The sequence below is a fragment of the Zalophus californianus genome, chromosome 2, assembly GCF_009762305.2.
Source record: "Zalophus californianus isolate mZalCal1 chromosome 2, mZalCal1.pri.v2, whole genome shotgun sequence".
Classification (NCBI taxonomy): domain Eukaryota; kingdom Metazoa; phylum Chordata; class Mammalia; order Carnivora; family Otariidae; genus Zalophus; species Zalophus californianus.
Genome location: NC_045596.1, coordinates 39,549,186 through 39,576,629, shown reverse-complemented (window position 1 = coordinate 39,576,629; position 27,444 = coordinate 39,549,186). Strand labels below are relative to the sequence as shown.

Below are 27,444 nucleotides of genomic sequence, written 5' to 3'. Positions count from 1 at the left end.
GACCAACAGACACATGAAAAGATGCTCACCATCACCAATCATCAAGGAAATGCAAATTAAAACAAAATGAAATATCACTTTATGGCTGTCAGAATGGCTAAAATCAAAAACACAAGAAATGATAGGTGTTGGTGAGGATGTGGAGATAAAGAAGCCCTTGTGCACTGTTGGTGGGAATGCAAATTGGTGCAGCCCTTGTGGAAAACAGTGTGGATATTCCTCAAAAAGATTAAAGGTAGAATTACTCTATGATCCAGCAATTCCACAACTGAGTACTTACTAAAGAAAATGAAAACACTAATTCAAAAAGATACATGCACCCCTATGTTTACCACAGCATTATTTACAATGGCCAAGATATGGAAGCAACCCAATTGTCCATCTGTAGACAAATGCATAAGAAGATGCGGTATATATATATAAAATGGAATATTTTGCAGCCATAAAAAATGAGGTCTTGCCATTTGCGACATCGATGGACCCAAAATCTATTATGCTAAGTGAAATAAGTCAGACTGAGAAAGATAAATACCATATGATTTCACTCATATGTGGAATCTAAAACCACAAAACAAGTGAACAAACAAAAAGCAGAATTAGACTATAAATACAGAGAACAGACTGATGTTTGCCAGAGGGAAAGGGGTGGGAGGAAGGGCAAAATGAGTGAAGGGGAGTGGGAGATACAGGCTTCCAGTTAAAGAGAGAATAAGTCACAGGAATAAAAGGCACAGTGTAGGGAATACAGTCAATGATTTATAGTAGCATTGTATGGTGACAGATGGGAGCTACACTTGTGAGCATAACATAGCATAACAGAGAAGTTGAATTACTGTGTTGCACACGTGAAACTAATGTGACACTGTATGTCATTAATACTCAAAAATTTTTTTTATTTTAATTTTATTATGTTCATCACCATACATTACATCATTAGTGTTTGATGCAGTGCTCCATGATTCATTGTTTTCCGTATAACACCCAATGCTCCATGCAGTATGTGCCCTCTTTAATACCCATCACCAGGCTAACCCATTCCCCCAGCCCCCTCCCCTCTAGAACCCTCAGTTTGTTTCTCACAGTCCATAGTCTCTCATGGTTCTTCTCGCCCTCCGATTTCCCCCCCTTCATTTAAAGATTTAGGTGTTTTTTTTTAACAAGCTTTAGTTCACTTTATTTTTCTTGTATAAAACTAGGTGGTGGCCGCAGCTGGAGCCTGGGTCCTCTGCACAGAGACTCTGGTGTGGGTCTTCACAAGATGGTCAGTGAATTCCTGATCTGGAGACTTGGTGAACACCGTCTCCTTCCAGAGGTCAGGGGTGAGATAGCTGTAAGTCTTGGAGATGGCATCAAAAGTAGCCTTAGCGAAGTTCCCCAGCGTTGGCAGTGCAGCCTCTGGCTGAAGTGTAGCAGTCGTCCATACCGGCCATCATCAGTAGCTTCTTGGGCACAGGGCCTGAAACAATGCCAGTGCCTCTGGGGGCGGGGATGAGACGCACCAGCACAGAGCCACAGCGGCCAGTCACCTTGCATGGGACAGTGTGAGGCTTGCCGATCTTGTTCCCCCAGTAGCCTCGCCTCACGGGGACGATGGAAAGCTTGGCCAGGATGATGGCCCCACGGATGGCAGTGGCGACCTCCTTGGAGCACTTGACACCCAGGCCGACGTGTCCGTTGTAATATCCGATGGCAACAAACGCCTTGAACCTGGTCCGCTGGCCAGCAAACCTCATCCTTGAGGGATGCTCCCAGAAAGACATCAACGATCTCAGATTCCTTGATAGGCAGAGAGAAAGGATAGATCTCCTCTAGGGACTTGATCTTCATGTCCTTGACCAGGCGGCCCAGCTTGGTGACGGGGATCCACTCCTTGTCCTCGGCCTTGCCTCCACGAGCTCCGCGGCCTCGACCCCTGCCCCGACCACGGCCGCGACCGCGGCCCTGGATGCCGCTGCCGAAGCCTCCGCGGAAGCCGCCGCGGCCTCCCGTTCCAGGGCCCCCCGGCCCTCTCGCAGCACCGGCGTCATCCGCCATTTGGTGTTCTCTCGGAGAAGGAGCAAAGATTTAGGTTTTTGAAAGACATTGAAAGGAAAATTGAAGAGTGGGAAAGTTACAATATTCTACCTAGGTTTTTATTTCTTTAGTTATAGCCTAATAATGAAGGACCATGTGACATAGAAAAATAATTTATAATAATTTATAAGGCTGGGGTTTAACATCTTCCTCTTCCATTTACTAGATGTGTGGGTTTTGGTCAGATGCTTTAACTTCTCTGTCAGAAGGGGACTATAATTCTTACTCATTTCACAGAATTGTTACGTAAGTCAAATGAAATTAAATTTGTGAAAGTGTCTTTGTAAACAACAAAATTTATTATGGAAGTAAAGAATTAGTTTTTATTATACTAAAAAATTGACTAAAAAAGCCTTGTACTCAAAGTGTGGTCCATGGGCCGGCAATGTCAACATTACTTTAGCGTTTGTGTGAAATGCAGATCCCACTCCAGACCTGTTGACTTTGCATTCTAGCAAGATCCCTAAGTGATTTCTGTGCTTAATCCAGTCCTCAACCCACTGCAATCCGATCTTCCCCTCTTTCTCTTTTTGTCATACTACTAAATGTTCTTACTGAGGCACCAGTGACTTTTTATCCAATGCACAGCATTTGAAACCAATGTGCATTTGAATAAGACTTAAAAAAAAGATATAAAGTTAAAAAAGAAAAGAATATAACAACCAAAATTGGGTAATAGAGGGCAGGGGGGTGGTCAGAGGAGATAGATTTTCATTTTCACTCATAATGTGGAGCCAATCATTTTCCTAAATATATAGAGAATGAATTTTGACTTTTTTATGGTATTTTTCAAAAATTAGTAAATAAAAATGATAACTATTACCAATTCAACAGCAAAACCCTGTGGTGAAAAGACTAGGTTTTGAAGTCAGACTGAATTCCTGCTCACTTGCTAGCTTCGATAGCTTGAGCAATTTCATAGAATTTTCTAGTTCTCAGTTTTCTCTTTTGTAAAGTGAGATGATAATAATGTCTACTTCATAAGGTTGTGAAGAGTAAATGGCATAATGGATCTAAAATGCTTAGCACTATATGCTCAGCACTATATGCTCAATAAATGTAATTATTATTGTCCTTTAAAAAAAAAAGAGGAACCCACGCTTTCTTTCTGTGTTTGTTTTTGCCAGTTTGGAAGGAGCATGTTCACTGTTAGTTGGTGCCAGCAACACTGTCTTCCATTCAGGTGGGATCTATGACCTGATATGATCTTGCCCAGTCTTGACTACTCCTTTCTTTTCAAAATGCTTTTCTGTTTTGCCTGCATATTTTCACTTCTGATTTTTCTGCTATCTCTCGCTGCTCTTCTCATCTTTCTTTACCTAGCCATTAAATGTTGGGGTTTCTGTCCTTAGCTCTCTCTCTTCTCACTTGACACCCATGCCTCTCTTAGCAATGTCATCTACCCCCATGACTTCCTTCATCATCCATACATTTCAACAAATATTCATTAAGGCCGACACTGGTGCCAAGCATTCTGCTGGGCACTTGAGATGCAGACATGCATAATACACCCTCTTACCTTCAAGGAGACAGACAGGAAAACAGACAATTGCTCTTGAGTGTAGGTGCGATACAAACAGTGTGTGCTCTGGAATCACAAAGAAGATACAAATTTGTGGGGGTCTTGCAAGTCATTCTGGAGGAAATGTTAAGATTCTCTAGATTTAGACTTTTTTCCTCCTTGAATGTTTTGCAGGCATTTTATACTCAACGTATTTGTAAACTATCTACTGTAACAGTCAGGATAGGGTGTGCTATACTGTGTAACAAAAGTAATCCTATAATAATAATGGTTTAAAAACAACAAAGGTAATTTCTCACTCATGCTACAAGTCCTTTGTGAATGGCATGGGGGCTAAGCTCACTGAGGTCATTCAGGGACTAAACTGATGAATCAGCCATCATCTTGCACCTATGCAGTTATTGTGCCAGAAAAAAAGAAAAAGGGCACTAGAGATTCTTCTTTTTGTTTTCTAAGTGTATGATATGGTATTATTATCTATAATCACCAGCTGTACATTAGATCCCCAGAACTTATTCATCTTATAACTGGAAGTTTGTACCCTTTGACCAATGTCAAAAATGTCCAGAGACAGAGAATGAGGCCAGAGAATGTAACAAACACATATGTCTTAGTAGAATGCGAGAGAACTGAAACTATTTGTTGAGTAGCACCAATGACTACCACTTCTACCTTAGTTGGGGGTCCCTTCATATACACAGTAATTCAAACCAGAAACCTAGAAGGGACTGACTCTGACTCTGACTCTGACTCTTTCCCTTATCACTCACAATTTTGCCTCTGAAAGCTCTCTTCCGAATGTTACCTTTGTCTTCATTGCTTTTGCCTTGGGTCAGGCCATACTCTTTTCTCACTGGGACTATTGCAGTAGCCTTATTATCCTCTAGACTTGACCCCTTTCCAGCATCACCCTGCTGCCAGAGTGATCATTCCAATGTGCCACCCTATTTAAGATCCTTCAAAAGTTCTTCATCACAAGAACAATTCCAAGATTTTAACAGGAACTACTCTTCACAATGTGGCTGCTCTTCCTTTTGCCTTTCCTCCTGCCAGTGCCCCGTGTGCTAGCTGTGTTTAATGACCTGCTGCTGGGCTTTGCATATCTTTCCCCCTTTGTTCTATCTAGAAAGTTCTCCATTCCCTATTACCACACCTCCTTCTTCCCCACAAATGCTTTGCTCAAAACTACACAATCCTTAACTATATTTTAAGATTTCTATTGAGGATCATTCTCCCCTAAGAAACCTTTCCTGACTGTCTCAAATGGAATGACATCTATTTCCCTACTTTCTGTCACCAGATTGCCTTATGCATATCATTCTCAAAGCCCTTGTATCATGGCTTGTATTTTTAGACTACATGCCTGTTTCCCTCAACTAATCTATAAACATCTTGACGATAAGAAGCTCTTACTAAATGTTGTGTTTTCAGCAGGGAGTAAATACAAAGTTCCTGGCACATAGAAAATGCCAAGTAAATGTGTTACCACAGGGCTAGAGATGTAAAGATAAGGAATTACTTTTAAACTCATATCATAGGAAGTTAGTTTTTTTACATGCATTTGATGGTTGATTTTTTCCAACTTGTATAATTTGTTCAAAGTGAGAAGAGTGTGTGGGTGCATGTGTATGTGTGTGTGTCATGTCCCAGCTCAATTCTTGGGTAGGTTAAATAACTCTTGAAAGCTTTGTTTTCCTTCTCTCTGAAACTCTGTAGAGAAGAGTTGATGATAGCATCTGTTTCAAAAGATTGTTGGAAGGCTAACTCAGTAGATGCTATAGTGACTATGTTAGTTTCCTATTACTGATACAACAAATCGATAACTTGGTAGCTTAAAATGACATAAATATATTACCTTCGAGTTATGGAGGGCAGAAGTCCAAATGGCACTGGGCTAAAATTAAGATGTTGGCAGGACTGTATTCCTTCTGGAGGCTCTAGGAGACAGTCAGTTTCCCATCTTTTCCAACTTCTGGAGGTTTCCTGCATTTCTTGGCTTGTGGCCTCTTTCCATATTCAAATGAGCAATGGTCCATTGAGTCCTTATGCTGCATGGCTCTGATGCATACCCCCTCACCTCCCTCTTCTGCTTATAAAAACCCCACAACCACCTCGCGCTCACCTGAATAATCCAGGGTAGTTTCCCTCTCTCAAATCCCTTAACTAACTCATATCTGCAACATCCCTTTTGCCATTTAAGGTGTGTAAGGTAGCATATTCCTGGGTTCTGGGACTTAGGATGTGGACATCTCTGGAGGGAACATTAGTTTTGCCTACCACGGTGCTCAATCCATTCATTACAAGTGACCAGTACATTTTGGCTATTATTATTGGAATTATAGGCTATTTCTTAAACAGACGTTGTTAAACAGAGCTGTGTTCCAGAGCTGAAATACTTTTGAGCCATACAACCTTGATTAGTGTGGCCTTGTATTAACTTGACATGAAAGAGCCCCACTTCATTCACTCCAAAAGTAGGTTAAGTTGATTCACTTTTGAACATTTCCTTAGCCATTTTTATTATGTGGGATGCATTTATAGTAAATGGAAATTGATATTTATTTAAAAGTACCTTAGGGCGCCTGGGTGGCTCAGTTGGTTAAGCGACTGCCTTCGGCTCAGGTCATGATCCTGGAGTCCTGGGATCGAGTCCCACATCGGGTTCCCTGCTCAGCAGGGAGTCTGCTTCTCCCTCTGACCCTCTTCCCTCTCGTGCTCTCTATCTCTCATTCTCTCTCAAATAAATAAATAAAATCTTTAAAAAAAAAATAAAAGTACCTTAGTAGCCCTAAGGAAGGCAGTTTTACCTTCATGACTATCATTGTGTAGTAATGACTAACAGTTATTGAGAATTTACTATGTGCCAGGAACTGTTCCAAATATGTGTGTGTGTGTGTGTGTGTGTGTGTGTGTGTGTGTGTGTGTGTGTGTGTATACAGAGAGAGAGAGAGAAAGACTAATTTGATCCTAATGACCAGTCCCATGAGGGGAGGGCCTTTTATTTTCCTTATTTTATGGCAGTTGAGAGTTTACCCAAAGTTTCAGGGCTGGGATTTAAATCCAGGTGGTCAGGGCGTAAGGCCTGTACTTTTAGCCACAGCACTGTAAAAATAGGAATGTAAAAAGGATGGGGAAAAATGGGAAGAATGAACCCTCCACTTTGGGCTAATAACTCTCAGCATTTTTATAGCTCATCATGATATAGCTTGAGGATATTTAGTCTTACTGAGTTCTAATTTTTGTACTTTTTAAAAAATGCATAATAGATGACCAACTATGAGTTGAGAGTTGGTCGATTTTCAGAGATACTTGAAAATAAATTGTCTAATGAGTTCAGACTTTTGGATAGGTCCTTAGGTTTGTTCCCTCCCCCTCACTGTCGGTTGGGTTGGTCAGTCTGTCTCTTAAAATTGCACGCTAGGAACATTAACCACGGCAACTACCATACATCATGTATTACCTTTGCCTTTTTATCTATTCTGCCAACCTGCTTTGATATGTAGAGTTTAAGAGCACGGAAGCTGAATTATTTTAGAAAGTTGTTATCCAAGTCACTGTTTCCTAAGAAAGTCTGTGTTTCCAAGGACCTCTTGAGTAAAGAGATGCTATTAACCCTTTTGCCACTGTGGTTAGATGAAAAAGATAAAAGAAAGATTATTGATATGGCTAATCATTACAAACAAAATGTTAAGAACAACTGTTGAACAATTTCATATGGAAAGGAACTCCTTTTAAGTGAGTTATTCAGGGATGTAACTGTGAAGAGTTGGATTTGCTAAAAGTATGTTGACAGAGCTGGATGCTGACTCAGAGGGTTAGCATAATAAGTAAATCACCTTTACGGGCTTTAAAAGTTCATTACGGCCACATTAGTGGAATTAACATGTTATTGTGAAAGGCCATTTATGTCAAAATAAGTAACAATGAGAGCAACTAATAAATGTATGAAAATAAAATTATAGCTAATCGATTCATACATTCTTCTGTATGAAGGAAATACATATTATACATATTATACAGTCATCAAGTCTATCACATTTAATATGACTTTAATATTGACTCAGAATCACACAGACATTTTGGAGAGTATGTTACCTGCACCACATGGTCACAATTGAGCTTTTATGCTCCAGCGTTTTATTTAGAATCCTTCGGCAGATGAAACTGTTGACCTTAGTTAGCTAGAAAACAGCTGCTTTTCTATTTTGATTTGTAGTTAATGTTTTCCAAGTGTCAAGTACATGTAGAGACATTTTTTCCATAGACTGATATTAAACATTTTATTTATATTTCTTTTATTTTTAATGGTCCGTGGACTGTTTGGAAAAGTGAGAGCCAATGAGAGCATTCATTGTAAATTCCTTTAGAAAAAAAAAAAAACCTCCCCCGGATATTTCTATAATGAATCAATATCACATTTGTTTATTTTAGTGACATACTCAATTATAGTGCCATATTCTGGAACCAGTCCGTTGTCTATTTTTACTAAGTTAAAAATACATGATCTCTTTCAAAGTTTTCGGGAGTTTCCGCTGAAGTCAAAGCTAGGTGATTTCCAGTATCTTAGGTTTGACTATTTTGTCATTGAATGAATATCTCGAGAAAGTGACCAACTGATAATTTGTTTAACGGCTATATCGTATTCATCGTATTATATTTATATTTTCTGGTCAAAGATGAAGGTAATTTAGTTCCTTCTCTGTTTTTCTAGAATTAGAGTTTTACTTTTGGGCAGTTTTTATGATATAGTCTTGGCAAATATATGAGCCCTGTTATTTTTATTTATCTGTTACGCATAGGTCACTGAAATTTGGAAAATGTGGAGAAATATAAGGCTGAAGCTAAGCAGACACTATTGTCCTTTGGTGGCAGATATAGAGATATGAAGAGCTTGTGTCCTGGGTACTAAGTAGCATAAAATGATGGATGAAATTGAGAAACTGGGAAAGGAGAAAGGAAACACTGTAAGATTCACCACATTTCATTTATTTGTTGAGTCTCAGTGAGGTGGTATTGCCCTAAATTCTTTGGGCATGGGGACACCTAGATGGGAGACTCAGTTTCTCTACCTGAAGCTTTTGAGGAAGCAGTAGTTTCTTCACAGGGTTAGGTTACTCGTGGTAGAAGAGACGCTCTCTTGGTTGTCCCAGTGAAGTGGGTAGTTTTGCTAGCCACCATCTTTCTCTTTGTGTTTGCCTGGATAGAATGAAACTTGGGAAAGTCGCTCTAGAGTTTTCTTAATGGGTTTTTTAAAATAAATACTTCTAGTAATGTATCGAAATATCCTTTTTTTTGGTCTTTCAGGAACATTAAAAAAAGCCTATTTTAAAGCAAATGGGAGTGAACCTTTGGTCACTGATGGTGAAGTTCAAGTGTCTGATATTATTCTTACAAATACAATTTGTAACAAGAGCACTGTGACATCTACTACACATCCCAATCAACACATTCCAGCCTGGACCACGGATGCTTCTCTCCCAAGGGACCAAAATCACAAGAACACAAGTAAGTCTGAGGATGCTGAATACTTGTGCCCTTTAATGTCTGTGGAACCCATGGGTGGGTTTTTAAGTGTGGCAACCAGTACTCTTAATTCACAATCACTTACTGGTCACACAGGCAAAGCTCTACTCACTTACCCGGCAAACTTAACTGAGAGTTCTATTCCTTAACATGAAATGCCATCAGCTCAGCTGTCCAGATAGGGAAAAGGGTAAGTAATGAAAATGTATCAACGTCATTTAACATTTCTGAGGCATACTGCTTGCCCCAGTACAATGGTATTGATTTTATGGTGGTTCACTTCTGAAATTTTGTGTTTCTGGTTTGAAGTTTTAAGTTACTTATTTTGAGATGGTTAAATGAGTAAGTAAGTGAAGTTACTTATTTTGTTATTGGTGCCTTGTGGGAAGGATCTCAATTCTATGATAGAATGTCAATGATTTAATGGGAACTATCCTCCCATTTGCTTTTGAGGTGCTCATGTGTTCTTTTTACCTTTTTCCCTCTTCTCCCTCTTTTATTAGCTGTGCTATTTATTGTACATGTTGGTGACTGACAATCACACCTTGAGAAAAATGGTGTGTGTGAAACTCTGCTCAAGGACAAATGGAGGAATCTGTCAGCTATTCCAGAGCAAGAGCTGGAAGAGAGAGTGGACAGCGAGTGTGGAGAGGGACCCGTTAGATGGTGGCAGGCGATAGGCTCTGGAATGTGATTCTATTCTTCAATATCCCTCAGATTTTTAGTAAAGGCACTAAGCTTCCAGAATTCTGGTGGGAGTGGAGTTGTGGGTAACGTGTCCAAGAACATCGGCTCTGATCCAGTTAGTGCTGGCAAAACATAATCAGAGTACAGTCACTGTAAGAACTTTCTCTGCAGTTGTCTTAATTCTTATTTTCTTTTTTTCTAAAGATTTTATTTGAGAGAGAGAGAGAGAAAGAGAGAGAGAGAGAGCACAAGTGGGGGGAAGGGCAGACGGACAAGCAGACTCCGTGCTGAGTGCAGAACCCCACGTGGGGCTCGATCCCAGGACCCTGGGATCATGACCTGAGCCGAAGTCAGATGCTTAACGACTGAGCCACCCAAGCACCCCTTAATTCTTATTTTCTACTTCCTGAAACAAGATTGTGTGATTCAAAATTGTACAAAGCCCATCCATTCATGGTCATTTTCTTGTTTGTTCCTCCCTCTTTCATGAAAACACACAAAGGGAAATCATAGCCTAGGTCTAGGACAGAGTATTGATTTTCATTCTGAGCCAGGAAGGGAAGGATTAAGCTAAATTGTAGCTATCATAGCATATGTTTGCCAGTGTCTGAAGAAAAGCAGAATTATTCTGTTGCTTTAGCCCCAAAGAGACAGACCGTTTGGATTTCATTATTTCGCACAGCACCCACGTATTAACTATTTCTTATGCTTGGTGTTCATCAGTGATAAACACAGATCCGTGTTTATTACCTGATAATAATAACTGCAAACCCAAATTATGCCCAGTGAAATTTGTTTTCCTCATGAGTTTGATTTTGAAGTTTTTAAGATTTTATTCATGTTTTAAGCACTTCATTATTCTTTTTTTTATTCTGCTTTTATTACTTAACAGTTGATGTAAGAGAACTTCCCCCATATTATTAACATACTTTGTAAACATTGTTTCTAAAGTTTATTGGTTATTCTATGGTTTTGTCATATGTTTAGTTTTTCTTACCATTCTCCTATTGCTCAACTTTTTTTTTTTACCCCAGTTTTACTTTCTTAAGGACCGTGTTTTTCATTGCAAGTGCAGAAGTCGTTTAAGCAAAAACTCAGTCCTGTTAATGTGGTTGCAATTACAGCAATTGTTATTTTCTTTTGCTAAGTGGATTTGTCTCTATTTTGAAAGTTTTGTCATTTGTTAAGATTCAAGTAGAGGTGGCAGGCACATACTCTGAAGAGTAAAGAAACATATGGTATTTGTTACTCAATTTGGAAGCTTGGATGGAAGTCTGTTTGACTCGTTTTCTCTTCCTATGCCTTGAACATTGCTTGAGACTATGAATGTAATTTGATGTGTAAAGGAAATCCAGGTGAAATTAGAACAGTTAAATGGAGAAAGGTCAAAACCTTTGAATATATGTCGTTCCATGTTGTTAATGTACTTTACAGTTAATGTTGAGCGTTACTGTCTGTCTGACCACCTAGACCCTCAATAGACTGTCGGTATTAACTAAAATTATTCATTGCAAAGGATTTGATAATTTTTCATACATTTCGGTAATACTGCTAGCCTGTGATTATGGAGCTTTTGGTTGTTTTGAGGGCATATTTAAATACTTTCTCTGTGGTCCTTATATGTAATTAACTGATGAGGTGTGCAGGACAGACAATGTATACCATTTCAAGTAATGGAATTGAGGCTTAGAGAAATTAAGTTGACATATCCAGTATCACTTGTCTAGTAGTTGGTAGGCATTAAATTGGGATTCCAATCTTGGGACTCCTAGACCACTGCTCTTTCGAGTATTTCATGCTTCCTCATTTAATTTTATTGCATTCTTTGCTGTTGCAGAGCAAATTTAAGCTCGAGGAGAGTAATTTGTTCATTGCACTATAAAGTATTTATTGAATGAATAAAGAAACGAACTACAGTCATTTCAAAATTTTAATATCTGATTTATCACTTTTCATTAACAATATCTAATCATACTTCTGCACTTGATATTTAACCAGTTTTACTTAAAGCATCATTTAATGCCTTGTATCAGTACTAACACCTAACAGAGGATTTGCTTTTATAATTTTTAAAAAATTATTATCTAATTGAAATGTCATTTTAAATTCCTGGCATATGTGAAGTCTATTTAAGTCCACTTCAGTCCAAAAATACAGTGGCCAGACATTCTGTTCTACCCAAATATCCTGGGTAGGAAACCAAGGAGAGAACTCCGGGCAAAGGTACATGGAAGTAGCCTTTCCTTAAGACCTTTCCGCCTGGTGGTCCTCAATATCAAGCCAAAGCATAGAATACTATAGTTTGTAAACTCTTAATCAGAATACCCACCCCCCAATTACACTGTGTGGTGGAGCTTTGTAAATGTAAAACAGGTTTTATGTGACATCTGTTACTTTTGGATTTTCATCAGCTGCATTTTGAAACCCAGTTGTACTATGGAAAGGGAAAGCTTGCATATTATATTTCAGCAAGGGATTTTCTAGGTTGCATTTTGTATTTTCACTTTTTTGTTTTCACCTTTCTCCTTATATATTTTTATAAATATTTAAACATAAATTGAATTCTAAGGAAAGGAAAAAACTCTTTGGCCAACCAAGAGGTTTTGGGTTAAAAATAATATGGTGCACAATGAAGTAACCTAGAGACTCTGATCAGGAATTAAAGTGAGAAAAGAGTGGGATAATGTGCTAGAAGCTTCAGGTGTTCTGTTATCATGCTCTTTGATAACCAGCTCCATAATCATCTGTATCAGATGAAAATGCATCATGCCTCTCATTCACTTTTTTAAAAAAGATTTGTTAGCACTGATAACTTTGTACCAAAAGTGCCCTAATCACATGCTAAAAATTTGCTGAGTGTACATGGAACACTACATCAAAAACTAATGTAATGTATGGGTGATTAACATAACATAATAAAAAAAATTGCTGAGTGTAGAAAACTTACACACCAGTCAAAAACCCTAAAGTTATTCTTTCTTCCTAGTTTTCTGTTTGTAACATGGTGTTTCTACTAGCTTGAAAGTAAGCTCTGCCAAGAGTATGAAGCTAAGGGGATCAGAGTCTTGAAGTTTTGCCTGGATTAGTATTCATCAGGCAACTCTACAAAGGGGGATTTTGGGGAGAGGGAGTCTAATTAGAGTCTAATTAGACATCTGAAATCACATTAAGTCCCTTCTCCTTTTTCCCTGACATTTTCTAACCTTATCAACAATAGAACACTGGATGTCTTCATTATATTTTTCATAGACAATAAAAATTCTATGTATGGGTCCCTTGGGGTCTTTGGATTATGATTAAGAATACATACTCCAGATGAAAAGAGTATTTTTTTAAATTTTTTTAAGATTTTATTTATTTATTTGAGAGAGAGAGAATGAGAGACAGAGAGCACGAGAGGGAAGAGGGTCAGAGGAAGAAGCAGACTCCCCGCTGAGCAGGGAGCCCGATGTGGGACTCGATCCTGGAACTCCAGGATCATGATCTGAGCTGAAGGCAGTCGCTTAACCAACTGAGCCACCCAGGTGCCCGAAAAGAGTATTTTTTTGATACCTGGAAGAGTCTAAGCCCTGTTTAAACTGCTTCATTAGGAATTTGCTACTCCAAAATTTACTCTAGTCATGACCCTGGACACTATTGCTTATGTGCTCTGCTAACCATCAGTGTTAGACACCAATGTTCAAGTCCAGTTGGTTGCCCTCTTCTGTATATTAAATCGTATTCTTCAGGCTTGAAGAATAGTTATGAGATTCAGAAATGGGCTTCTGGCTAGAATCAACATCTAAGCAAGAACCAAGTGAAACATTTAGATAATTGTTGCATGTTTTTCTGGTTAGCACGGTAGCATTCTAGTAAAGACCTGCACAATACTTGGGAAAGAGAGAAAGGAATTTCAAATGTAGTAATGGATTCTCTTCCCCCCGCCTTTCCTTTCTCTTTATTTCATCTTTAGATGACTGTCCTTGGGAAGTACTGGGTTCTCTTCCTGAGAAAGCAAACTCAATCACTTGCAGAGGTAGGCTTTTGAAAGGGGTTGGATTGCTCACTGGTTCACTCTCCATTGACTACAGTCCCAGTCTTCCCTTCTCAAAGATCTCTGGGTAAGACTTCCTGACCTTCTTTCCAAAATGAATCCTGCAATATTCCACAGGTGACGTGTTCCCCCAAAGGCATTGTGCCTATAACACATTACTGTAGCAAATGAGAGTCAGAGTTAAATAGTTGTGTCAAAGGCTTGTGGTTCAAAATTTTCCTCTCCAGAATCATTATCACAGTTTCCTCTTCAGGAAGAACAGCCCAATATCCTTGATCAGTATAGAGAAAAAAGAAAAGAAAAGAAAAGAAAAGAAAAGAAAACAATAGCATGGTGATACTACATTGCAAACACAGTCCTGATCCAATTCAAGGATAAAAATGATCTTTTAAAAGCCAAATTCTTAGATAAAAGTTAAAAAAAAACAAAAACAACCTGTGTAATTTACTCTACTCTCCGGTTCTGAAAGAAAGTTGGCATTGTGTATATTCTTTTGCCTGATTCATTCAATTTGCTGTCTTAGGTTTTTGGTCTCTGTACAATTCTGTGTTGAAAGCAAAAAAACTATCATGGGAATCTGTTTGCTGTTACTTGTGCCTTTGGAGAATATGACTTTTCACTTCCTTGTAGTTGAAATGAATATGATAATGAATTTTGTAAGCCAAAAGCTTTGCATCAATTTACATTTGATGCAAACCCCTCCTTGTCTTTTATTGTTAACATATTTTATTCTTATATTTTGCTCCTCTGCATCATTAACCTAATATTTGCATGTGGTGTTTGAATTGATAAAATTTACAGTATTTGTTTATAATTATGTTAATTGGTATAAACTCATTCTGATGTTTATGTGCTCCTCCAAGCTTTGCCAGACATCTCAATTTCTGAGAGTTTAGGATATTCTGGGAAGCACCATTTATTCATCAGCAGCTGTTTATTGGTGCCAAGCTCTGGGGTTTGTCTGTGTACTGTAAAAGTGGATCAAGTAGAGGCATCCCATCCCTAAGCAGCCACTGTCTAGTAACTGCCTTGAGACATAAACAAACTGAAAAATTCTATAAGAGAGGGTCAGGGACAGAGGAAAACATGATCTATTTCAATTCTTCTTATTTCTTTAAAAGATAAAATTGCTAGTTCGTACCATATTTAAGCTATAATAAATACATCGTTTTTCCAAACAATAAAGTTTTATTTATAACTATAAAAGTTAATTTTAGTTTAAAGGTTTGACCTGGATTTTTCATTTTTAATGAGATTATACTGTATCACTATTAAATTTAAAAATTTAGTTATAATATAATTACCTTAGATAATTTGAACTGACCCTGTAGTTTTCCAATTTTATGGGAAGGCCAACCTTGCTTTTATAGATACTGTTGAGAATTTTATCACCTCAGGAAGTGGGAGGTCTGGAATCATACAATTCCCTCCTTGAAATTTCTTTCCAATCTTTCACTGTTTATTAAGTAACCAACTCACAGAGTTTGTTTCTGCTTTGGTTATATGTTTAGAAATGTGTACTGGACAAAGGATATGCATTTTAAGAAACAGATTTGTGATAACTTGGTGGCTATTAAACCATCGTGTGTTACCATATTATGTATCGTTTAAGGTCAACAGAAATTTTTAAAAATAAATAATATGAGAGGGTTGCCATGGGAAAGAAATGAATTAACTTTTTGCTTGTTTCAGAGTTTGGGGATTGGCCAAGCGGCCATGTTATAGCCAATCATGAGAGACAGTGAAGCAAGTAATGTGTGGGGACACATCACGCACTGTCAGTGTTAAGGTGCGGACCCGTCACCCCTTCCTTATTTCATATTTCTCCCTTTGGGAATGGGATGTCTATCCTCTGCCTGTCCCACCATTGTATTTTGGAAACCCATAACTTGTCAGGTTTCACAGTTTCACAACTGGAGAGGAATTTTGCCTCAGGATGAATTGTGCTTTGGTCTCACCCACATCTGATTTAGATAATATTTAGGTAAGACTCTGGACTTGAGACTTTGGAGTTGATGCTGGAATGACTTAAGACTTTGGGGCTTTGGGGATAGAATAAATATATTTTGCATATAAGGACATGAATTTTGGGGGGCCAAGGGTGGAATATTATGGATTGAATGTTTTTATCCCTCTAAAACTCATATGCTGGAGCTTTGACACCCAATGTGATGGTATTTGGAGATGGGGACTTCGGGAAGTAATTAGAGCTAGAGGAGATCATGAGGTGGGACCATCATGATGGGATTAAGTGTCCTTCCTTATAAGAGGAGATACCAGAAAACTTGCTCTTTCCATGCTCATACAAAAAAGAGGTCATGTGAGCACACAGCGAGCACAGAGTGAGAAGACATCCTCTGTAACCCAAGGGAAGAGCTTTCCTCAGAAACCCACCATGCCATCACTTTCATCTTAGACTTCCAGCTCCAGAACTGGGAGAAAATAAATTTTTGTTCTTTAAGTCACCCAGTCTATAGTATTCTGTGATGGCAGCCTGGGTAGACTAATACAAATCTCACATTTAATGCAAAGCTATTAAATAAAATGTTAGCAACCAAATCTATTAACACCAAAAATTATATTGCATTTTAACACAATAGGCCTTATTGTGGAAATACAAGGATGGCTTAATATTAGACACTTCATTCATAGGTCTCCTAATTTAATTAATAAAGTAGATTTCTTTTATTGATCATCTCAATTGCTGAAGCAAAAGCATGTGTTAAAATTTGACACCAAACAGGGAAGAAAATGTCTTTAATCCAATAAGGAGTATCTCTCAAAAACCTGGATGCTTTGACATTATTTGTAATTCCAGAAGAATGAAAATATTCTAACAAGGAAGGAACTGTTAAAAAAAAAAAAAAACATGGTATAGCCAAGCAATAGTGTAAGATACATCTGGGAAGATAATGAGGTAGATCTCTACACACTGATATATATAGTGATCTCTAGACTAAATCATGAATCAATAAATCAAGGTGCCAAACAATGTATAAAACATGCCACCTTTTGGGTGATAAGTTGGAAAGGGGAAATATATTTGTTTACTTATGTTAAAAAATAAACAGAGGAAAGATACACCAAAAACTAATAAAAATGTTTTTTTATTGGTGAAGAAGAACATGAAGGAAGTGACCCGGAGGCCAATAAGACATCTTTAAATGTACCTTTCATGTAGTTTTGATTAAGAATCAGGTAAATGACTCATTTAATAAACAATAAACAATTACACCAGTGGAAAAAATTCATTAAAAATTGAAAACAAGGCAATAAATTATCTAACTGTATATCAAGTTAGTGACTTGACCATCCAAAATAAAAGAATTATCTCCACTGAACTTAGAATATTTTGATTGTGCATCACTAGTGGATGTACTCTAAGCACCGAAAGAATTGCCAAGAAGGTTTAAACTCAACAAGTAGTCTTTTTTTCCTCCCAGCTTTATTGAGGAAAAATTGACAAACATTTGCATATATTTAAAGTGTAAAATGTGGTGATTTGATATACACATGCATTTTGACATGATTGCCCAGATCAAGGTAATTAACACATCCATCACTTCATGTAGTTAACTCTGTGTGTGTGTGGTGAGAACACTTTTACTCTCAGCAAATTTCAAGTCTTTCATACAGTGTTGTTAACTATAGTCACCCTGCCATATGTTAGTTAGATCCTCTGAACTTATTCATCTGTAACTGAAAATTTGTACCCTTTGATCTACAACCTCTTATTTCCCCTCAGCTCCTAGCAACCACTACCCTATTCTCTGTTTCTGTGAAGTCCTTTTTTTTTTTTTAATATTCCATATATAAATGATACTGTATGGTATTTGTCTCTCTCTGGGTTTATCCATGTTATTGCTATCGACAGGATTTCTTTTTAGGACCAAATAATATCCCGCTACATGTTCTTTATCCATTCATCTTTCAATGGACACTTATGTTGTTCCACATCTTGGGTGTTGTAACTTGTGCTGCAATGAACATGGGGTGCATATATCTTTTCAAATTGGCATTTTCGTTTTCTTCAGATAAAAAAGAAATGCCACTTTCCCAGATGTGGAATTGCTGGGTGTTATGGTATTTCTATTTTTAATTTTGGTGGAATCTCCACACTGTTTTTTATAGTGACCACACCGATTTACATTCCCATCAACACCGTACAAGGCTACTCCTTTCTCTACATCCTCATCAACACTTGTTATCTCTTTTTTTTTTGTCATTCTTTTTTTTATTTTTTATTGTTATGTTAATCACCATATATTACATCATTTGTTTTGGTGTAGTGTTCCATGATTCATTGTTTGCGTATAACACCCAGTGCTCCATGCAGAATGTGCCCTCCTTAATACCCATCACCAGGCCAACCCATCCCCCCACGCTCCTCCCCTCTAGAAACCTCAGTTTATTTTTCAGAGTCCATCATCTCTCCTGGTTCATCTCCCCCTCTGACTTACTCCCCTTCATTCTTCCTCTCCTGCTATCTTCTTCTTTTTCTTTTTTCTTAAAATATGTTGCGTTATTTGTTTCAGAAGTACAGATCTGTGATTACTTGTTATCTCTTGTCTGGCTACTATCAAATAGCTATCCTAACAGGTGTGAGGTGTTCTCTATAATTAAGAATCTATTTCTTGGTTTGCCACTCTCTCTCTCTCTCTTTTTTCCCTTTGCTCATTTGTTTTGTTTCTTAAGTTCCACATATAAGTGAAATCATATGGTATTTGTCTTTCTCTGACTGACTTATTGTGGTTAGCCTTATACTCTCTAGCTCCATCCATGTCCTTGCAAATGATGAGATTTCATTATTTTTTATGGCTAATATTCCATTGTATGTATATACCCCATCTTCTTTATCCATTCGTCAGTTGATGGACACTTGGGCTGGTTCCATATCTTGGCTACTGTAAATAATTCTGCTATATAAACATAAGGGTGCATTTATCCCTTTGAATTAGTGTTTTTGTATTCTTTGGGTAAACACTCAGTAGTGCTATTGCTGGACCGTAGGGTAGTTCTATTTTTAACTTTTTGAGGAACCCTCATACTGTTTTCCAGAGTGGCCGCATCAGTTTGCATTCCCACCAACAGTGCAAGAGGGTTCTTTTCTCTCCACATCCTCGCCAACGTCTGTTGTTTCTTGTGTTGTCGATTTTGGCCATTCTGTCAGGTGTGATGTGATATCTCATTGTAGTTTTGATTAGCATTTCCCTGATGGTAAGTGATGATGAACATCTTTTCCTGTGTCTGTTGGTCGTCTGTATGTCTTTTCTGGAGAAATGTGGAAATGAACATATATTAGTGAGTGAATAAGTAGGCTATGAAATAATACGTACATTGCATACATACAAAGCATTGTAATACACTGTAATGCTATATATATTCATTTTATGTTAAGTAAAATGTATCTTTTGAAAGAAAAAAAAGACTAGAAAATAATGTCACGCTTATTGTGTGTCAAGTATTGTGCTGTATACCTTACAGGAAAGCTCTATTAAGTAGATATTATTAATATTTATCTACTAATTATATTTATCTAATAATAATTATTTTAAAATAAATTTCTACTTTTGCTTACCTCATTTCATTGCTAGTTATGTAGGCAGTTTTGCACACCTTATAATAGTAGGGATTTAATAAGGATTTACATAGGATAGGGAAATATGGGCAACAAATATATAGTTTAAAATTCTGAAATCAAAATAATTCAATAATACAATTTAACTTAAAATATATCATTTTCTTTTTTAGTTCCTTTCTGTATCCATGGCATAGAGTTTCATTTTTTTTCAAACTTCAAAAAATGGGGAATACTCTTATTTTTCTTTATGTTTTTGAGCAATCAAAGCAATAAACCCTAGGTTTCTGGTTTCTATAGTAATAAATAAGTACTGGAGCCACTGGTACTCAAACCCTAAAATTTAAAGAAGCCCTTAAACAAAGAAGGCTGTTGCACTACTTTTCAATATTGTGAAGGATTTCAGGTATACATATTTTAATAATTACCATTACTTCTTGCATCCTGCTTCTTTCTTCTGGGTTAAATTCTCTTCTTAACTGAATTACTCCTTGGGAGTTCTCCCAGTGAATACTATTTCAGTTTTGATTTGTTTTAAAATGTCTTTATTTCCCCCCTCACTATGGCATGATTGTTTAGCTAAGTTGACAGTTTTTTTTTTCTCTCATCAATTTAAGAATTTTATTTCACATTTATCTGGATTCTTCAATGCTATCAGAAACAGTGCCCATTTAAATTTTGGAATTTTGTCTTTGGATGCTTTAAAAAGTTTTTCTTACCTTTTCTGGTTTTATTAAAATGGATATGATGTGGATTTCTTTTTATGTATCTTGTCTAGAAGATGTGCTTCTTGAATCTGAGGATTCAGGTATTTCTTCAATTTGGGAGAGTTCTCAGCTATTAACCCTATGAATATAACTTCCCTCCTGATGTTTCTATTCTCTCTTTCTGGAACTCTTATTACTCTTAGGTTCGACATTCTCATCCATCCTCTGTTAAATCTCTGTGCTGAATTCTGATGTATTTTCTCAGATTTGTCGTCTAGTTCTTTAATTCTCTCTTCAGCAGTATCTAATCTTCTATTTTACTTTATTCACTGAGTTTTAAATTTTAGTGTTGATACATATTTTTCATTTCTAGGGGTTCTGTTTGGTTTCTTTTCAAATCTTCCAGTTTTCAATTTATAGTATGTCATTCAAATGACTACATTTTTGTCTTTACTTGTTTCATTCATACTTGTTTAATAGCCTCCAGACAACCTTCAGTTTTCTGAAGTTCTCAGACTTTTATACTGATGCTGGTTATGACTAATGATTTATTTTTCTTTCTTTTAATGGATTGGGTTCCTGTTTATTTTATGAGTTTAGATTATAGACTTCCTTGGATTCAGGGCATGTCACTCTAGGACAATTTTGTGTTTTGTTTGACCGGGCACCCCAAGGTATCCCTGCCCCGGGGCCAATTTTTATGTTAACATTTGGCTTGTGTGGTTTTTAGATCACATGTGTAATTGTAAATTCAAACCCCTGGGAGGGCTAGGGCTCTGGTAAAATGTACCTAAAGAAAGGTTTTTCTTTCAAACCAGAATCTAGGCAGAGTCAGATAAGCATCCTCATCATATGCCTGAGCTAGTTGGTTCCTTGTTTTTTGTGGGGATCTTGTTTCCTCTTTGTGCTTCTTATGGATTCAAGGCTTTATTTCTTTATTGAGAAGATAACTTCCTCTAAGACAAGGTCATTGCTCTATTGGCTCATGATAGCCACTCATGTGATATTCATTCCTGTGATGTCATCTCATGTACTCATTGCTCTTGTTTTCAGTTTGCTGTTGCATTTCTGGAATCTTGAGGTTTCCTTTTATTTATGGATAGTTCAGCTGTTCATGTAAAAGAAGTTTGTTTTAGTTTACAAAATATTTCTAGATGTTTATCGTGGGTGGACTTTCAGGTTATTTATTTTGCAATATTTTGGAATTCATTCTTTAAAAAGAAATCATTTTACACAGAAATTTTTAATCACACACAAGGTAGAAAAAATGGTACAATGAATCTCAATGTGCCCTCTCCCAGCTTATCGATATTTTATCAATTTTGTTAGAATCCTTTTTAAAGCACTTTTTTCTAGGGCCTCTTATAGTAGAGTTTAAATTTACTCCCCTAATTGAACAAAGGAATTTTGTATTAGCTAGTTTTTAATAAAAATACTCTATTTCATAGTTTTAAGAAATAAGAAAGCAAAGGGTTTATACAACAATGTTAACCCTATATTAAATATTTAATTCATCATTATTAAAATTCATGTTTCAACATTTTTCAATTATAGGAAAAATTACAGTGTCTCTAGAAACAAAATTGAATTGACATTCCCCTCTTGGGTTTTTTGTGTTGGATATTCCATGGTTCCATGCACCATTCCCATCTCTGCCTCTCTAGGTTTGCATTATATCTGCCCCATTTGAATCTGGGCCAGTCTCACTAATTTTGACTCTGCTTCGTTGCTATTTCAACTCTATACATTTATTTACATGTTTAAGCTTCCTGTGTTTCTCTATTTCAGCTTTATTATCCCAGAGCCCTCTACTCCAGTTACTTCCTTCCATTTTCACCCTAACATGAGAGTGGCAAAGAGTAGAGAGGTTTCAGCATTTACATTTTTTCCAAGGCCGGGTTTTACACAGAGTTCTGTTTTTTGTCATCTGACAAGTGGATTGACATTATCTACTAGAGTTGGTAATGAGTAGGAGAAAAGTATTCTAAAATTTCCTGTTAATATCTTTTAGATAAAGGAGAAACAGTTTTCTTAATGTTCAACAAATGTCTTCAGTTACAGTGTGACCAAATTTGTCGAATCTATCCAGAGTAGAGATACAGTATAGCCATTAATATTTTCTTGAGAAACTCCCTATGTATCAAGAACTCAAAATGACTGACTCATGATGGGTTGGCCTTATTATGTGTGCTATAATTTAGAAGCAGGTATAAAGCAACAAACATTTCAACACAATAGTTGGAAAACTAGAATCAGACCATGTTTTGTCTCCTAAGCTAAACTTGGGAGATAAGTGTCTACTTAACAAGGGTAGGGCATGGCCTCCTTACCAGTCCTGTGTGGGTAGCTTCCCTGGAGAGATGTGTGACTCTCCAAGCTGGAGCTGAAATGCGGTTTGTAGATGCACCTGGTTTCCCGAGAAGAGGCACTACTTTTATGTGATATTTGAATGGGTGACAAAGCCAGAGATGCTTATGTGTTTGTCTCTGCCTCAGACACCTTAAAATCTTTTTAAAAAGACAGAAGTTTTCCAAATTGGAGGCCCCCAAAACTCTTAAACTGATCACCTTTACTTCTTGTATAATGTTATAGGGAAATCCTGGGACTGCTGCTCAAAAATCCCTATATGGGGAGTTATAGAGTTTTCTGGAGGGAGGATTCCTTTCTAATCATTTGTTGGCTTCATAAACATGCTGACCTGTATAGTTAGACAGAGTTCTAAGCACAGGACTCCACATGTTGTCTAATGCTCTGCTGTCACTTTGTTGAAATTATTAATGATAATATAATTACATATAAATATTATAAATAATATAATATAAATAAAATAAAATAGTTTCTGAACCAGGGGCCCTACATTTGCAGTTTACCCTGGGTGCCCCAAATTATGTAGTCCATTCTGTTCCTGGGTTTTCCTGTGATTGGACCAACTTCAGTCTCTTAGTTGCCGTTGAATAAGTACAGTGCCAAGCAATGCCATGAACTAGTTGTCATTGGCCTAGTCAGGACTCATGCCTGGAGCTAGGGCTGGGGAGAGGCTTCTGAAACTTCATGACTGCTATTCATTTAGGGATGGGGGAGTTGATACTGAGCATACAACCAAGAAGAACTATTCTATTCTTCCTCCTTTTGTTGTTGTTGTTGTTGTTGAATGGTTGCTCATGTTTTACTTTTATCTTCTAATCTTACATTGCCTTGTAATAAGATAAAAGGTATATTTATTAAAAAGAAATAGTATGTCATATGCATTCCAAAAACTAGAAATTTATTTTAAATATTTTCTTTTCAGTATGTAGAACAGGTCCTCCCTTATGATCTTATTCCCTGTAGAATCTTTCTTTGTAAATTGAGAGAGTAAAAAGATAAATATCAGCTCAACTTGAGGCTGATTTGTTACCAACTTTTTTTCAAGATTTAATTTATTTGAGAAAGAGAGAGAGAGCATGAGCAGGGGGACGGGGAGGGGCAGAGGGAGAGGGAGAAACAAACTCCTCCCTGAGCAGGGAGCCCCAGTGGGGCTGGATTCCAGGACTCTGGTATTATGACCCAAGCCAGAGGCAGACGCTTAACTGACTGAGACACCCAGGCACCCCAGCAAAAAGTTTTATAGTTTATCATACGTGCTAATGGTAGGCATTGTAAAAGCATCACTTAATCTTTATAATAACCCCAAATACAGTACTTTGCAGATGAAGAAACATAAACAGAGAAGTTCAGGAACTAGTGAAAGGCCACATAAATACAGAATAATAAAGGCAGGATTTGAATCAGACTGTGCAACCACCCCATGCTATATGTGGGAAAAGTGCTTTACAAATGTGAAGGTACATATCTGAATTATTGTTATTATTCAATCATTCACAATTCTAGGATAGATAATTATATGAGACAAGATGTAGTTCTTTAAAAATTAATGAAAAATGACTGACAGATGAAGATGTGACCGCTAAAATGTTACATCTTACTTTGTTCTATGGAATGTGAATAATTAATTTGCAATAAACTATTGACCCCTCACTGTGTTGCAGTGTTGCCACAGTAGATATTTGTTGGATGAATGAATGACAACAGGTTGTGTGCCCTTAGCTACCATTCAAACATCTTAGAATCAAGTAGTATGAACGTGTGTGTATGAATGATACAAGAGAATGACCCAGTAATAGGTATATGTGGGATATCAAAGCTTAGTCGTTGGCAAAGACTTTCCCAAGAGACTTGAGGTTGTATTAAAAATGTTAAATCTGGAATATACGTAATTATATAGAAAATATTAAACCCCAATCCTCATGTTTCTTCTGGCAAGAGTAGATAGATAGGTCTTACTTAACTTTGATAATTTATACAGTGTTGTACTAACTAGGCACTTATATTTTTTGCCTGTGCATAAATTGGCAAGACATTGGGTTACCTGTGTCCTTGAATATGTCTGTAAAGACTTTATTACAAATGCCACAATTGACTCATGTATTTTACTTTGATTCATTGATTTTTCTCTTATGAGAAATAAAATAGTTACCATGTTTGTATCCAAAGATGTTTACAGAGTTACTTAAAAAGCCCGGATCCTCCCAGAGAGGCCCTGTCTTTAACTTTGTGTTCCTTCTTATCTTTCTGTAACCTTCTTACGGATCTCCCTAAATACACCAAGTCCTTTCAAATTCGTTCGTCCCAAAAATTATTTGGACAAAATGTAACTTTTCATGTAAGTTATCTAGACTAGAGAATGGCTTTCATTATTCCATTCTGCTGATGTAGTTCCGAATTGTGCTGACTTTGTGGTACAGCCAGGAATAGGTAAGATACTAAGCATTCCCAATCCAAATGGACTCTCAGTAAGGACAATAAACCAATTTTAATAGCTGATTCACTGTTTTCTTTGAAAAAGTTTAATTTTTGCTAATCTTGGAGAAGCAGCTCTATTGCTAAATCGAAGGAGATTCATCAAAATATTCTACAATGAATGAAGTAAATTTACAGTGTTTAAAATGGAATAGTGTCTTTGGCAGAATCATACACAGGAAGAGAATAGGTTATGGGATCAGAAAGACCTGGTTTCAATTTCAACTGTACAGCTTAACATCCTGTAACCTCGAATACTTTCTCATCCTCATTGAATCTGATTCATCTTCTATAAAATGGGAATAAAAAAGCTTTCTCGGGGTGCCTGGGTTGTTAAGCGTCTGCCTTCGGCTCAGGTCATGATCCCAGGGTCCTGGGATCGAGCCCTGCATCGGGCTCCCTGCTCCGCGGGAAGCCTGCTTCTCCCTCTCCCACTTCCCCTGCTTGTGTTCCCTCTCTCACTGTATCGATCTTTGTCAAATGAATAAATAAAATCTTAAAAAAAAAAAAAGCTTTCTCATAGGATTGTAGGAAGGTTAAGTAAAGTGCCATATAGAAGGTACCTAGCAAACAGCCAGCCTAGAAAGTACTCAAGGATCTTTTATCTCTTTTCTTATCTTTAACTGTTGTATTTAATATAAAACAATAAGTGGAAATGAAATTTAAAATATATTTTATATTAAGAGACCACCTGAATAGAAACTAATTAACTTATTTAGGCTTTTATTGTAAACTTATCTCACCCTACCTTTTGTGAATAATATATTTTTCTTGCTGAAGGTACCAATGCTGTTGATACCTCAGTTGAACATCAGCAGTATGATGATTTCTGCTATGTTTTCTCCGCTATGCTGAGGTTTCGTGCTAAAAGCAATTGAGCATGCTTAAGGATAATGAAAGGTTATATCTTGTAGAGGAAAGGGAGGGCAGTCCCTCCTCTTTTACTTTCAACTGCTGCACTATAGTCCAGAGGGAGTCCAGGATGGGAATCAGCCTGGTGGAAGGAATAAGATGGGGTGACTCCCTAGGCCATGGTAAGTTCTCGGGAACAGATCATTAAAAACAATAGTCTCGGGCACCTGGGTGGCTCAGTCGGTTAAGCGACTGCCTTCGGCTCAGGTCATGATCCTGGAGTCCCGGGATCGGGTCCCGCATCGGGCTCCCTGCTCGGCGGGGAGTCTGCTTCTCCCTCGGACCCTCTCCCCTCTCGTGCTCTCTCTCTCTCTCTCATTCTCTCTCTCAAATAAATAAATAAATAAAATCTTTAAAAAAAAACACAATAGTTTCAATAATAGCCATCAACCTTAGTGCCTTTGGGTCTCAGATATACTGGCTTGTTCACATCAGCATCTATCTTGTTCAATAAGAAATCTTTTAGTGGGAAGACTTTGTTCCATGTAATCTCCCCATTCATGCTGTGAATAACTATTGAGTGTCTACTATTTGGTATCCCAGTGATGTTATTTCTAGTGATGTGGATGAATACCGGGAATAAGTAAGTAAATAAACAAACAGACAGACAGACAGACAAGATTGTATGAGGTAGTCCTGACACGGTAATGAAAATAGAACAGGATGATGTTATTAAGGGATGTAGGAGCACTTTGGATGGTATGCTTATGGGAATGGGAACTTTTGCTATCTCCTGACCTGAGAAGGAAATATCTTTTTTGATTGTGTGCAGCTCACATTGCCATGAGCATAGAATAGCACACCAAATATGAGTTACCTTACTATCTTGTATTTTTCCAGTGATTTCTCAGTATTCAGTAGTTTCTTTGGCTACTGAATGGGGGTAGGGGTGAATTAGCCTTTTGGTCATCTCATCACTTCAAATTTAGTTTATCATCAAGTGTATAAACTCCAAAGCTATGAACCTTACAGAAAATCATGTAATATAAAATAAATAATAGCATGTGGTCAGTATACATGAGCATGTTATCTACGGATATAAATTCAGGCTTTGTGACATATCATTACATACTTTATAGTCTTTTCCTTTCATGGGCCATTAGGAATTACTTTCTTTAAGGTCTGTTTTTAACATAATAAATTTTGTGTTAGCCTAGGGGGGCTCCAAATAGAAGTTATTCAGAACACATAGGTTTGAAGATCTGGATTTTCCACAGAATGGCTCTGCCTAGCTGGGCAGAAGTCTTAGACTTTCTAAAAGTGAGTTTCTTTATGTATAATATAGATGCAGTATCACTTTACCAGGTTGTGAAAATGAGATAATTGTGAGTGAGAGCCTCTGAGTACCTGTTTTGGCATCTGGCATAGGCTGGTTTTCAATAAATGCTTTCTGAGATTGAATTTTCCAGAGATGATTTCATGTTTTTGATGGAGTAAAACTCTTACTCTCAGCTCTTTTAAGTAAGCATCTCTGCTTGTAGCACAATACATACAATTGGTCATTTTGAAGTTTGCTGTCTGTATGATCTCCTTGCCTGTGTTGCTTTCCCACACTGAAATGTATTTTAAC

The 27,444-nt window shown here is 37.3% G+C and overlaps 1 protein-coding gene and 1 pseudogene across 5 annotated transcripts in view; one reads left to right on the top strand and one right to left on the bottom strand.

Moving 5' to 3' along the window:
* Nucleotides 1-27,444, top strand: part of CORIN (corin, serine peptidase) — a 237,543-nt gene that overhangs the window by 43,143 nt on the left and 166,956 nt on the right. For 3 of the 5 annotated variants that reach the window (XM_027598351.2, XM_027598354.2, XM_027598355.2), the window contains exons 3-4: nucleotides 8,900-9,100; nucleotides 13,758-13,820. In XM_027598351.2, coding sequence (XP_027454152.2) covers nucleotides 8,900-9,100; nucleotides 13,758-13,820 — 264 coding nt within the window. The remainder of the gene's footprint in view (nucleotides 1-8,899; nucleotides 9,101-13,757; nucleotides 13,821-27,444) is intronic. The other 2 variants (XM_027598352.2, XM_027598353.2) reach the window with 1 other exon arrangement.
* On the bottom strand, nucleotides 1,193-2,034 carry LOC113924492 (annotated as a pseudogene).